The following is a 15297-nucleotide window of genomic DNA, read 5'->3' on the forward strand; positions in this document are numbered from 1 at the left end:
CTTGTCTGGTTCCTTCCTTTCTGCTGAAAATCACAATTCTATAACTTTATCCTCCATTATTCTTCTCCTCACCAGGATAAAGCATCCCAGCTCTTTTTCCAGAGAACTGAAATATTTTATTTACAAAAAAATAATAAAGCTGAAACAAACATGATGCTTCTGATTCAGGAAAAGCATGACCAAAAATTCTAATGTGTAGTCAAAAAGTACAGCCTTACACAAAAGAAAGCAACACCAAGATTATTGTGTTTATACTTTAAAGGGAATTTTCCAGATGTGACCTGGTGAAGAATTGTCTCAAACTGCTGTAAACAGACAGGTTCTTTTCAACCCAATGAAACAAAGACTTTGGGAGGAAAACCAAAAAAGTCTCACACTGATTTTGTTTTTTCAAAAAAGGGGATGGGAGGGGAAGAAAAAGGAGAAAGCCCTCTTTAAAATCAGAGTCAAGCACTAAAAAAACCATTGTTGGTTACTGTGCACTCTGCAACTCACAGAGCCTCAAGAAAAGGGATTTAAACCTGCTTTGTGTGTTTTTACTGTACTCAGGAACTAAAGACCATCCAAAAGCTGTAAGCACAAAGCCCAAATGAGCACCACAGTGAGGCACATGTTCTTTCAAAGATTTTGGGTTTAGTGTAGGGACAAGAATCCCAGCACCTCAGATCAGTAAGTGATGCTGCTCACAAAAGGCAGCTCAGGGAATGTCACTAACTCCACTGCTCACATTTCATCATCCTGCAGATCTCCAGGAAAACACAGGACCTCCTAACACCCAGCTGAGAGACAAACCCAGAAAAACTCACCACAGCAGCCTGGGATTTACCAGAAGCCTTTTGTTCATCTAGCTCTACTGCTGAACCGCCAGTAAGGCACAATAAAGACTGTTTTCCACAGACAGACAGTGGGAAATGGAGAGGCAGTGACAAACCTTCACCAGTGTTTTATGTGGTTTCTCATCAGAAGATTATTTTTTAGATTTTACTTTGCTGTGGTACTAAGCCAAACTCAGTCAGTTGTGACTCAGAACTTCTCCTTTTCCTCTCTCCAGTTTATCTCACCAGTTCAGTGCCTCTGTTACCACTATTACAGAGTGCCTTTGGCCACCAAGAAGAAATGAATATTTTCTATCATTTAATGTTACTTACAGAACATGTGAATATAACTGAATTAAGATAAAAATTCTTATCTGGTTTCTTGCTGTCTTTCATTGTAATTACAGGTTCCTCTAGTCAAGACTGGACTTCCTTCTAGATTTAAAAAAAAAAACCCATGAGGTACTGAAGGGTACGCAGTACTACTTTTGTATCAAAGTGGACTGAAGAAACAGTTAAGGCTTATTATTAATACTCAAATGAGGTGCCATGGATGAGCCACTGCTTCCATAAAGAGCCCAATATCTTAATTCTCTTAAAAAAAAAAATAGCAAAAATTCTTTTTCATTTTAAAGAATGCAAAAAGCTGAAATTGAAATGAATAACTAGGATGGATGCCTGTGTGAATTGTGACTATTTCTGACTTAGGTTACAAAATCAGTCCCTTTATTTGTTAGAACCTTGACTATTTCAGCATACTCCTCAAAGAGTTCATTCAGCTTCACAGAGGTGATGGACAAACCCTTCCCATGATGTAAAAACAAGTAAGGAAAATGCTGGAAATCCAACACTGGGACAGCCTTCCACCAATAAAATTATCAGCAAAAGTGCAGAATTTTTTCACAGATGTTACTGGAAAAAATAGCTCCCTACAGTTTCCCAGAGAGGCACTTCAGCAGCAGCTAAAAGAAATCCAGCATTAGATAAAACATGAGAAAAATTTTACTTTGTAGCCTGTGTAGTCATAAACCAGAGAACCTGACCAAGGGCCTGTTTTTACCATACTTACTGTTCTTAAAAAACACATTTTGAAAAACAAAGAAATCCTCCAGCAACCTTCCCACTCCTGCTTTTGGGAGGGCTCACTGCTCTGTGGCTGTGGGAAAAATTAACAACCAAATGTTCCAGAAAGGGAAAGTGACAGCTTTCCCAACAAAAGTTTCCTAATGAAAGATGCTGGAACTGCAACTGTTACATAACATTTTCTTGTGATTCCTTTTTTTTTTTCAATTACTCCCATGCCTGAGCACTCTAGTGGGACTGAAGTCAGAACCCAGCTCACACAAAGGTGTTTCTTTTTAAAAGGACATCAGAACATCCCCTGTCACACAAACTGCCTGAACAATATGCTGGCCACATTCCACAATATTACCACTCCAACTCCTGCTCAGTATTGTGTTTTAATTAAATTATGCCTGTCCATTCTTTTTTTTTTCTCCCCTCAATCTCTCTACAGCAGCATTTGAAAGAAATCTCATTTGGAATTTTCTTCTAGGTGCATCACAAACACCAGCAATATCCATGATCAAGATTCTGAAGAACCTTGTATTTCCCAAGACCACTTATATATATATAAAATAACAAAGGTTTACATACATAAGATTGAACTCCAGCCGAATTAAACCCCCCATTAAACACAAATGCAAGCTGGGGCTCAAATGTCCTGCTCTACACAGGCAGCCATATCACAGCAACACTTCCATACACAAAAACATCATTATTGGGCCAAGAGAGACCAGGTAGCAGGATGAAAAACATTAATATACAAAGTAAAAGATAAAAAGTGTCTTTTCTTTCCTTCATGTTCACTTAATGATTGCTTTCTGCAGGAGACAGAAGGAGGAGAGCTGTTAATTATATCAAGAATACACCTCCAGGATAGAGTGAGAGGGGGATGCCATGGCAACTGGCAAATGCAACAGTGAGCAAAATGGTCACCCTTTGGTAGGAGACCATGAAAGAGCTCGTCCTTTTGTCCCCCCTATCCCCACCTCCTCCTTCCCCCTCCTTTCTTGTCATCTTTGCTGCATTAATAAAGCATACAGACAACTCAGGAAAAACAACTTTTTCTGTAAGCAGTCTCTGACGTCTTGATGTGCAGGAAGAAAAGATGAAAATTAGCAGCATGTGGGTGGAACAAAAAGGGGGAGAAAACACATGAGGTAGAAGATGATTATTTTCTAATTATTTAATATTCTCCTAATCTCCTCCCATTCCCAGCAAAGTGCCTTTACAGAAGGCTTTTAGCTGTTTCCTGAAGAGAACAGCTTGGTGGTTTTGTTGCTTTGTGTTTTTTTTTTAATGTGAGAATTTGAGAAGAAAACGCTCTAGACACACAAGGCAGTTCAAACAAGTCACTCTCAAGTTTTCTCCTTGAAGAAAAATGCCTGAGAGCCCATGTCACTGCAGTGCTGACTGCATTCCACAGCAGAAGGGGAAAAATCCATGGGAGTGCCCTCTAGCTTCACTCACAGAAGGAAATGCTTTCCTGTTCCAAATGAAATATCACACTCACTGTAAGGTCCCATGCTCCAGAGTCCATCTGAGCTTCTTGCTTGTGTGATTTCAGCACAGCCCTCACAGATCAAACCCACCAACGACCCCAGAAAATTCTTCAGTATGAGGCTGTGGATTCAGACTACTGATCACCAGCCCTGGGAGAAGGTAAAACACTGGAGCAAGAAGAAAACAAGACCCCAGTTACCTGTTCTGGAACTAGAGAAGGGCAGGGAGAACACTAAACCACCACCTTTATATTACAGCATTTCTATATAAAACAACACTTTTCTATGACAGCAGCAGCAAAACTTTCTAAAATCAGGGATCACCCTGGCAGCCTGCCAGGAGCCTGAAAGACTCATTTGCATAACCTGATTGTGTTTGTAATAAAAGTCATTGTTTTGATTCTGGTGGTAGCTTCATGAAGCATCACTTCTAATTAGAGCTGACACTGAAATCTGTGATGTGTTTTGACTGCAGGTTGAGAGAGGGAGATGGGGAAAGCACCTGGAGTTTGCATCAGCCAGGGGGAGAAGGTGGCCAGGGCTGTGCTCCTGAGGAGGAGGTGAGTGAAGCAAAAGGTGAAAGGCAGGATTTGGGCAGCCAGAACCAAGCAGGGAGAGCTCAAGGCCTGGCAGATGGAGCAGGAAAGAGCAGTTGAAAATTTCCTTTCTCTCCCTGACACTTCAGGGATGGAGTTGGTCCCAGAGCAAGGATTTTTTGGCTAAGGCAGCAGTGAGTCTTAAATAACTCAGCAATGTTGAAATAGCCCCTTCTCATGACATTTGGATGATATACTATACCTTGAAGAGCCAATAGAAATTTCAGCTCCTACAACACTACCCGTTACCAGGGCTTTCTACACAGAGTCCCAAATTCTCAGGGGTCACAACCCAGGACCAGAGACTCAGTGGCATTTTGGAACTTTGCCTCTGAACACTCTTGTATTTTTAGAGATGTTAAATCCAGCCCTGTGTGCAATGTTGATTTATACAATGTTCTAAAGTATTTGTTTTATATAAATTCAGTTCTCAGGATTAGTGATACATTAGATCCCAACACACAACCACAGAGTTTTAACTGACTTAACTTTCAGCACTGGTGAAAGGTGTACTTTTAGTATTAAGGAATTTAATATGAAGTCCACAGTAATAAAAATACCTTTTCAGATTGCAGGAAAACAGAAGACAGATGGGTTGTTAAACTAAAGTATCTCCACATGCATTTATAGAATATTCTGTGCAATACAAAGTTTCACCCTAGCTTGTACTGCAATAACTTTCCCATGTCAATATGCCCTTAACAGCATAAAATGAAGAATTTCCTAACAGCAATTTTAGGCAGTCAATGGAAAGACTTATTAGGAATTCTCTAATTATCTAGAATCCTCAGCACTGCTTTCTGCCAACATGTCCCCTCCCTGGTCCTCAGGAACAGATATTTAAGTACAATGCTACTTCAAAATCAAACCAGTCTGCCTCAATCTTTCATCCTCCCTCAACAAGGACTCCATTTCCAGGGACCATTAATTTCATATGAAAATCACAGTTGGCAAGACTAAAAATATAACTCTGATCAACTGAGATGACTGCTTTCAGGATCTCTGCAAATCTTTTAGATAACATTCTCAGACAGAAAAATCAAAGAAAAGAACAAGAAACCTTCAAAATGCTGCTTGATCAGAAGGTCAATTAATCTCCAGCGTAACTTTAGTTACTTGACTGCTAAAGACCCAGCCACCACCACTGGATTTCAGGGCATTTGATAGGAGTGTATCAAAAGTCTTATTCACACTTAAGAATTTAAAGGGAAAAGGACAAAAACTGGAGGAATTCCTTTTGGCCACACCTTTCTCCACAACAACATTAATATCAGCACTTAAAAATGTTGCAGCACCACTCTATAAATTGTGAACCAAAATGTGCTGAAGTTGATTAATCTATCACTAAAAAAATATTAATACTGAATACTGTAAGAAATGTGCCAGCAACTTACATAGAACACAATTTTATATCAATTTCTGGAATCTCCCAATGGAAAACACTCCCATTTCTCCATGCCTCCAGGAGCACTGGGACTTATCATGGCAAGGTTTTGTAGCTCTGACTTTTTCTGCCTTTGCAAAACTGGAAGCCAACCTTTGTCAGCCACTTGCCATGTTTTTAGCTGACTTTGTAGGTGATGTGCCTCCCACTGGCTCAAAACACTCATAAGAACTCGAGAGGATTTCTGAAACCAAGTCAAAGGGTCACAGCCCTGCCAAGCCATTAATCAGATTAGATGTGCTCACAGAAGTGTAAGGACCCACTCTGCCAGTTCCTCTCACTGACTGCTCTGCTGTTTCCTGCTTGTGCCTGGAGAGGCAGACAAGGAGGTTTTAACATGGCTGGTAAATATTTAGGTTACAAACTCTGACTGGTCTGGAAGAAAGTTAAAAAGCCAGATTTTAAGTAATGCCTAATTTTAGTAGCAAGTGAAAACTTTCATAAAGAAACCATATAACGCCTGCAACTTTAAAATACAACAGCCAGCTGAGAAAGACATACATCAAGGTGGATTTTGTGCCTTTTTTTTTTTTTAACTGTCAATTTCTTGGGCTAAGTGACTGAAGAACCACAGGCCCTGCAAACCCACTCAAACCATCCAGGAACAAAGCATTTCCCCCGGCTGCAGCAGCTCTGTACATGACATCATTTGCTTACAGAAGGCAAATACTTGCCAATTTTAAATAAAACAGGATTCAGGCTGCTGAAAACAGACAGATGTCTACAAGAGTGGCTATTCCTGTGTCTCCACGCTAATTCACAGTGCTGTAGGAGCAGCTTCACACAGCTTGCAAGATCCTGCTAGAAGCAGACCAAAATGAGAGTGCAGGATGTAATAACCTCGTTAGCTGGGACTGCTTCCTAAAAGGGAAAGCTTCCAAGTGCAGCATGTGAAGGGGCATGTTTTATTTCAAGTGATTTAACAGGAAATCTTATTGCTTCCAGTGCTGTTAAATACTAGCTCACCTATTGTGTCTATTCTCAAGATCAGTTTGTGTGCAGGTTTTGCCACATGCTTGAGTACCTGGTGACTCTGCTGCAGGAACTGGAATAGCAGTGACATTCCCAGAACCTTCAGGAAAGCCCAACAGGAATTGGGTTGATAAAGGGGAATCTGGTGAGTGTTTTTTAAAAAGGAGAACACATCCAAAAAAGGAACAGCAACATTACTTTTTAAAGAAGCTTTCTAGCAAATTCTTTTATTTTGAAGTCATAAATCACAGTGTGATAATGTCTATTTTTTCCCCAAAATAAACTGAAAAAAGCCTTACCATGCTGAGCTAACATTTATTTATTAAAAAGAATTAAAACCTGAAATACCAGACTACAAGCAAGCCAACACTTCCTCTTGACATTTCTGTTCATTTCTATAGTTCAATGGAACAATGTTACTGACTTCCTGAGGGGCATAAATTGGAGAAAGTTACTTCCATGAAAACCTAATAAAGAAAAAAATCTACCTTTCCTCTTACATCCTCTCCTATTACTCTGCTAAGAGATGCACTACACAAAAGCACACTTTAAGTGAACAAAAATTATGGAAAATACAAATCTAGCAAATACTTAGGGGCTGCAAAATGAACACCAATAAATATGTCATTCATCCAGTTTTCTTCTTGGCCTTGATATCACATTAAGGACTGATAAGTAATGATCCATTTAAAGCTCTTATAACTGCTTGCTGGGTAAACCCAGAAACTACAAGCTAAAAGCAAATTGAGTAACAGTTAGATTTTCTTTAACTCTGTTGAAAACAATCTGGTATCTCTGGAGCAGAGTGCAATGCCAGCAAGGCAAGAGCTGATGAGCTTGGAGCCCTCAGGGAGCACAGAGAAGTAATTACCATCCGTGAAACGCTGGGCTATGATGTGGACATTAGGGAAATTGTAGCATGCCATAAATATTCCAATTTGAAGATTGTTTGGGGTTTCCCCAAAAGCTTCTGAGCACGAAAACTATCCTGCAAGCCTGCCATAAACAGGAGCACTGACACTAATAAAGGGGGTGATCTTCCTACTGATGTAGCCCAACTTATCTGGGATGGCACCAATACAAGGAAGGTAGGCGTTTCTGGGTGCTGCAGACACTCAGCAACATATCTGCCTGTACAGACTCACAAAAGCAGCACTCAGAGGCTTCAGAGCTTACCTGTTTCTGTGCTGATGCTCCCATGTGCACCTGGCAAAACTTGACTGCCTGTTCAAGTGCTGCTTCTTCATCCACCTGAACACAGAACCACAACTAATGAAGTCATAATTACTTAGCTCATCTATAAATCTAATTAAATTGAGATGAAATGGGGACGTAGAGCATGGAAGCAGCAGTTCTACAGCAAAATGCTGACCTTAAGTTATTCAGGAGCACATCCCCAAAGATAAATACTCAGCTCTCTCAATTCAAACTAACATTTAGCTGAACAAACACCACATAAATGGTACTACAGCTCTTAACTAATTTCAGAAATTTAGCTTCAAAACATAGAAATTCCTACTCCCTATTCCCAGCAATGGCCTCGTCAAGAGAATGGTTCTTTGGGAGGTGATTATCTCCCCAGGTTTTAAACAAATATAGGGCTAGGTTTAGCAATTCCTATTAGATCCTAAAACCATGTCTGAGGCCGCATAGAGAAATGACAAGTAATCATGCAATACCTGTTTGATCAGCATGTATGTTTCAGACATGATCTTCTCAATTTTGCCCAGGTCATAGGCCATAACTTTCTGGCCTTGCTGCCAGACTCGGTAAGCATCGAGCAGAAGTGTTTTTCCAGACTCCACATCCTCAAGTAATTTCCTCTTCCTGCTTGACCTCTGGACAGGTTCTTCCGTAGGTACTGCTTGAACTGTTCCTTTAGCTGCCTGCTGCTGGTGTTTTGAGCTGATACTGAGCTCCTCCAAGGAAAGTTCTGGAGTCCTGCTCTCGGGAGCCCTGTCCTTGGAGCTCCTGCCGGGCTGCAGCCGCTCCGGCTCGCTGCGTTTACAAGAATCAATTTTCTCAGGGTCATTGGAATAGCCATCAAGATCCATAGGCTCAGCTGAACCAGGGCCAGGAAGCTCTTTAATCTCCTTGTCACTCCTGTCCTCTTGTTCCAATATGTCCATAGCATTGGGGATTTGTCCCTGGGTCACTTCCTTCACTCCATTTTCAGTACCATGTACTGCTCCATCTGACAAAACTGCCTTTTTGGGAAGCACATCTTTCCCCTCTTCAGCACTAGCTTTATTGGACACGTCTGTTGTCATCCTTCCTGAAGCAAGGCTAGAAGACTTGGAACCCTGATCTTCTGAAACCTTAATAAAAGAAATCACTCTTCTCTGTTATCATTGAAATCAAAAAGCGTTTGAGCACAACTGTGACTACCATGAATATTGACCAGTACCTTTCATTACTGCTTTTGCTGAAGAAAATGCATTTATTCTGTGTTCATTCTTTTTTGATCCTCAATATTAATTAATCCAGACCACAAATCTTACAATTAGAAGTATTTTAATAAGTGAAAACAACCACAAAGAAGTGTCAACAGCTCAGGCTGAACCGAAGCCACAATGTTTATTTTCCCTCACTACTTCAGTCCATGCTAAGGGATCCAACTAAATGAAATCCACATAAATTTTTCTTCTAACATATTAAAATCAAAACCAAACCTGTTTCTTTTGGCAGCTGCAGATCAAGCTCAAGTTTAAGAATCTCTCCTTTCGTTGTTCTTACATAACCTTCTTGTTAATAGATCAAGAATTAGGCTATAGTATTTTACTTTTTCTACCTTTACTTTGGGGATGTTCCGAAGGTAGAAAACCTCAGTACATCGTCTTTTCTTTCAAAAATTGATAATGATACAACTCTTACATCCAGATTTCTGAACAAACTATTTTATATACAGAGTTCCAGTGTTCTTGACAATGTTTTCATTTAGTTGGTTAAACCTATAGTCTGTTAACTTAGAAAGCCCTTAAGAACAAGTCCTTCCTTGAATGTATTTACCAAATAAAGTTCCAATATCCAGACCCCTTAACCTGGGAACTGATTAGCTTCTGTATGACTCTTAAAGACTAAATCTAGATTATAATTATATGTAATAATGAGTGTGGTGCTGTCAAGGACTAGCAGTGAAAAGTGTCTAGGCATGTAACACCAAGCTGTCTGGGTTTGTTTTGCAATCTTAGTTCATTTTAAAAGGAAATTTCCTACAGACCCCACGTGAAAATGGAGATCTCGAACCCTACATGTATCTACCATTATTAGATGTTTAAGGGATAGTCCAATCAAATTTACTGCAATCTTGCAATTCTTACTTACTGCAAACTGTATTTGTTACTGAATTTTAAAACCAAAAAACAACAATGCTGGAAGAAAGTTTTCTGTATAGTGGCATATAAACAAAAGCATTTTTAAAAGCATAAAGACATAAATGCTTAGAAATGCAGTCCTTCAGTCTCAGGAGATGTAAGGAATGAGTGAACCCTGCAAAAGCCAATTGCTAAATGAGAGCCACGAAGTGCACTGCTGCCCCACCTGCGTGAGATCGTTGAGAGTGTCCTCCAGCACCTTCACTGTGAGCACAAAGGCTTGCTGGGCCAGGACCTGGCGATCTGCATCACGCAAGTACTTCCTGTCCACAGCAAGAGAGAGAAATGTTAGCTGCCAAAAGCTCACAGCACCCTAAAAACAAGAACCAGGACTGTCTCAGGTTGAAAGATTTAGTTGGGCTGTGTGTTCTACTGCCATCAGTCAGAGGTGGGGCCGTTCTCTGCTGTTCATGGGGCAGTTTTATCTCTCGCAATCCTCCCTCCAGGAGATCTCTGCTGTCCATGGCCACTGAGTGTCCCTGCAGGGCTGATCAAATTCCAGCATCCCACTGGGAGATGCTCCGCCCAGGGGAGGAGCCAAGCATTCCTACCTGGATACAATCTGAGCCTGGAACACCCCAGCAGCCTTTGCCCACTGCATTCCCAGAGGAGCAGCTTTCTCCTGCCCTGCATTCCCAGAGGGAGAGCAGGCCCATCTCCAGCAGCCCTGGAGCTCCAGAGGAAAACTCCAGCCTTGTGCAGGATCCCTGCTCCAGCAGAACCACAGCTGGCACTGCAGGAGGGCTGAGCCCCCATGGGATGGGACTGTGCCACCACCCTGACACACAGGGGGTCAGGTCAGATTCTGACTCTGGCAGTGGTTTGTTTTTCCTTTTATTGTACTATTGCATTTGTATTTTTAATTTTCCTAATAAAGAACTATAATTCCTACTCCCATATCTTTGCCTGAGAGCCCCTAATTTCAAAATTATAATAATTCAGAGGGAGGGGATTTACATTTTCCATTTCAGTGGAAGCTCCTGCCTTCCTTAACAGACACCTGTCCTTTCAAACCAAGACACAGAACATTGAAAGAAAAACAAGAAAAACAAGAAAAAGCCAACACAACAACGTTAAAACAAACAACCCAAAATCTAAAGGACATACTGAAATATAACAATACTGGGATTTAACACTTCAGCTTTGTTTCCCTCCACTTTTCCCCCCACCCCCCCAAGATCAGAGATGACACAAACGAAGCAGAAGACAGCTCTGCCTACAACCAGAGGGAACGGGAGAAATGGAAAAACACCAAGCAACCAAACCCAGAGCAAACCAGACAACCAGATTTACAGTTTTCTTATATCAAGACTTCTGTGCACCTCAAATACCAGCTTTTTATTCAAACCTTTTTTTGAAAAAGAGTCTTACAGTTACACAGAGCTGTGTTGAACTCTCAGGTGATTTTCATGTTCTGGATAAAGCGTGCATGGGAGATTAAGGACATCAGCAAATCCTCTCTCTTAGATCATATCAGTTGCCTTTGAACCCAGGATTTTTAAGAGCTAAAAATCCTGGGTTCATGGGTGTGCTACTACCTTTTTTCCTAGTTAATATTACAAAAAAATAATATTGCATGTGTAAAACATTCACTCTGTAGCTTCATTTAATTTACTAGAGCACTGTAATTTCAGTGTATTTGGACACAATGTTTTAGTCTGCGTTCAAGCAAAACACTTCCAGCTGTCAATCCCACCTAATCATGTTTAATGGAAAACTTAATTTCTATTTCAGAATTAGCTGGTTTGAATGAGAGAGCTAGAAATCAAGTAAATAACTCTGAAGGGTACTATTTCAGTCAAAAGGCCAACATTTTAAATACACCTATTTCCTCTCTGTGATTTTAGGTTAAATTGGTAATTTTGCTCTCTTTTCTCTGAAAAGCAAACCATAAACATCTGACTCCTCATTAATTCAGCAATAACTAAAACCACCCTATTTTTAAAAATAGGGTTGTTCCAGGCATATACCAGACACACCCAGAATTATCTGTATTTCTAAGTTCCTCTAACAACTGCACCTCACCATAGCTGGCACTGGCTGATCTAACATGTCAAATTACTTGCTTTTTTAATTCAGTCTAGACTTACAAATAACAGAATATTTTTAGTACAGCTATGGGTTTGCTTAGGACAGAAATTGAAACCTTCTATGGTCCAGTTCTTCTGATATGTTAAAAGTCAAAGTATTTTTGGCTACAAGTCTGCTGAACAAGTGGTGGCATATTCCCAGACACACTACAATCCATGCAAATTCACATGCACTCACACTCAAAAACACATGAAGAAACCCCCAATGCCTCCAACTTATTACCATCAATCATTCAAGTTTCATTTCTTAAACATTTGCCAGAGACCAATTTCAACATTTCCCACAGGACAACCTACTAGAATTTTACCTCAGCTGCTTCAGTGTTTTCCTTGGATGTTTATTTTGGTCTTCCCATTGATACAAGTCCATATATAGCTCACACTAATAGCTTCTTTTTTCTTAAATAAGGTTAATGCAATTAAAATTAGATCACCCCTGAACAGGATAAGCTTTTTAAATAGCATCAGCTGCCAAGAGGCACATAACCATTGTTCAGGCCATGCAGGATTACAGGAAGGCAGGATGCTGGGCCGTGACCTCCGCGCTGCGCTCAGCTCTTACGCAAGAGCCAGCACAGGGTGCCCAAGTCACGCTCTGCTCCTCCAGAGAATCCCTCCACGTGACACACCACCTCTGTAAGCCTGCTAAGGCACCCCCATGGCTGCTCCGAGTTCCAGCAGAAGTGCACAGAAACTCCAGGCTACGGTATAGAATCGTAATCCTGAGAAGAATTAGCCATCGTTCCATGTGGGAAATGGATTTGATGATAGAAAGCTCACACAGTCTTACAGATCTGTATGTAAACAGTGAGATAATGTGGGTTGACTTATTATGGAATAGGGATGACATTGTTAAGAGAGAGATTGAACTAAAAGACAAGTTTTAGTAAGTTTCAAAATATGGTTTTGTAAAAAGACTAGATATTTTAGAGAATTAGAATTGTGAAAGATACATTGTAGCAGAACTACGTAGGGAAAAAATACAGGTAATTAGTATTAGAACTAATAATAGTAACAGAAATAATAGTAGTACTGTGTAGTAAAAGTTAATAAGGTGAAAAACATTTATAAGGTATTGTAACTAAGAAATAAATTAAGTTTTTGATAAAATAGCTTGAGTTGTGTATCTTTTGTGCCTCACTATTCATTGAGACAGATAATAGAATAAAATCTTTTAAAACGCCTCTCAGTTACCCTGTCTCTGTAAAACCCAAGAAAACCAACAATTCCACTATATTCCCAAGGGAATCTAAAGACTTTTTTCCCTAAACAAAGAACAGCTTTAAATAAAACAGTCATACAGCGAACAAAACACACTCAAAAGCTTTACAAAAAAAGGTTTTAAATCAATCTCTCGTACTTTCCCTGATCAGGGGTCCTCTGCAGCATGGATGACACTTTGAGCAGGGTGTTGTAATCCCTCAGCTGCGAGAGCACGTTCAGCAGCAGCACGATGGAGCGGTTCATATGCGACGCGAAACTGCCCGGCCGGTCGATCTCATCCACGGGGATGCGCCAGATTCCCTGCGGGGGAAAGGAAACCTTCAAACAGGATCCAAGGGAAAAGGACACAACCAGATTCCCTGCGGGGGAAAGGAAACCTTCCAACAGGATCCAAGGGAAAAGGACACAACCAGATTTCCTGCGGGGGAAAGGAAACCTTCCAACAGGATCCAAGGGAAAAGGACACAACCAGATTCCCTGCAGGAGGAAAGGAAACCTTCCAACAGGATCCAAGGGAAAAGGACACAACCAGAGGGGAAAGGGAAACCTTCCAACAGGATCCAAGTGAAAAGGACACAAAAGATTCCCTACAGAGGGGAAAAGGGAAATCTTCCACAGGGATCCAACAAGGACACAACCAGATTCCCTGCAGGGGGAAAGGAAACCTTCAAACAGGATCCAACTGAAAAGGACACAACCAGATTCCCTGCAGAGGGGAAAAGGAAACCACACAGGGATCCAACACGGGCACAACCAGATTCCCTGCAGAAGGGACAAGGAAACCTTCACAAAGGGATACAACTGAGAAAATAAGGGGCAGTTTCTGCAGTATGTGGAATTTCACAGAGGGACAGGGGAATAAGGGACAGAGAAAAGCTGTGCTCCCCCAGACAGTGAGATATGGATTTGAAGTCAACTGATTCCTGCCAGTAGCCACAGCACACCTTCTAAACGTGCTTCTGAACTGTTCCAAGAAAAAGCAAGCAAAGCCCAAATTATACTGTGCATTTTTCTTCAGTGTCAATGAACACACCTTACTAAGTCAAAGCTCAACTAACCATGAAAAATAAGGAGTAACTCAAAGTAAGTTTTCCTGGCCTGAAAGCTGTTAATATGCAGCAAGTTTCTATCTTCAAATAATCTGCTATTAGATGTCTTAGGAACTTGGTTAGAGCCTTCATATCATCAGTGTTCACTGTGGACTAACCAGTCCAATAGGCAGAATTAGATTCCTCAGCAGAATCCATTTTCTAGTGGCAGATTCAAACACTTGGCCATACATCCTGATCCTCCTAATTAAATTTCTGGGACAAGGGAATCTTTGGGGAACAAGGCTGGAGGCTGACAGCAAATATAATTTAATTAGGGTTAGTTAGCTCAGATTTTGCCATGTCTAATACATCTAATGATATTGTTTTCAGGTGTTTATTGTGGATGCTGTCAGCACCCTAGTCAACCACACCCGAAAAAATGAACTGCACATAACACCATGTTTGCATGTTAGGATGGGACTTATATTATGATCATTCACAAAAACTGCTGCTGCATCACTGCAAACCCTTTCCTCATGCTTTATTTGGTTCTGAAGCTTTTCCTGTAGTAGCTTTCTAAGATGAAAATCCTCTGATCATGTAAACAGTTTTGTGACAAGGCAGGAAAGAATAATCTCATTGATAGGAGTACCTGATCGAAAAAGAGTTTGGCTTTCCAAATCTGTTCAGAGAGCAGGATATACAAATATTTACTCCTTTGTTTAAAGGTCTTGCTTTGATTTGTTTACCTTTACTTGCAGTGTGATCAAAACTCTTCAGAACTTAATACAAAGTGGAAGCAAAAGAAAATGATTACTGCAATCATAAATGACATTTGACCAGAAAAGCAGATCCATAATCCCTTGTGTAAAATGGACCCTTCCCTTGCATGTTTGCAGAAAATCCCTAGTTCCACTCTATAGGATGCATAGGAACTTAGGAAAAAACAACACAGAAAGATCAGAGGCTTAATCAGTGTTTTTTAAATGGAAAACAGTGACTTCAACTGGATATAATGCACAGACTAATCTGCCAAATTTTCTTGCTCTTGCTTTTCCTCATGCTCTCTACTCTCACTCCCTAGTGATCACAATAAAGCTGTTCTTCCTCTTTGCTCCCTGAAGCTTTCTTTCAAGCTCCTTTTTATAGCTTCCCTTTTCCAGAATGTACCTAAACCAGCACCATGA

The 15297-nt window shown here is 40.6% G+C and overlaps 1 protein-coding gene across 3 annotated transcripts in view; it reads right to left on the reverse strand.

The window, feature by feature from the left end:
* CABIN1 (calcineurin binding protein 1) overlaps positions 1-15297 on the reverse strand; it is a 109787-nt gene that overhangs the window by 17617 nt on the left and 76873 nt on the right. For all 3 annotated transcript variants that reach the window (XM_041420353.1, XM_041420354.1, XM_041420352.1), the window contains exons 31-34: positions 13216-13379; positions 9932-10028; positions 8071-8709; positions 7568-7642 (exon numbers count right to left, since the gene is read on the reverse strand). In XM_041420353.1, the coding sequence (XP_041276287.1) occupies positions 7568-7642; positions 8071-8709; positions 9932-10028; positions 13216-13379 (975 nt within the window). The remainder of the gene's footprint in view (positions 1-7567; positions 7643-8070; positions 8710-9931; positions 10029-13215; positions 13380-15297) is intronic.

The sequence above is a fragment of the Onychostruthus taczanowskii genome, unplaced genomic scaffold (genome assembly GCF_017590055.1).
Source record: "Onychostruthus taczanowskii isolate IOZ18803 unplaced genomic scaffold, ASM1759005v1 scaffold64, whole genome shotgun sequence".
Taxonomy (NCBI): Eukaryota; Metazoa; Chordata; class Aves; order Passeriformes; family Passeridae; genus Onychostruthus; species Onychostruthus taczanowskii.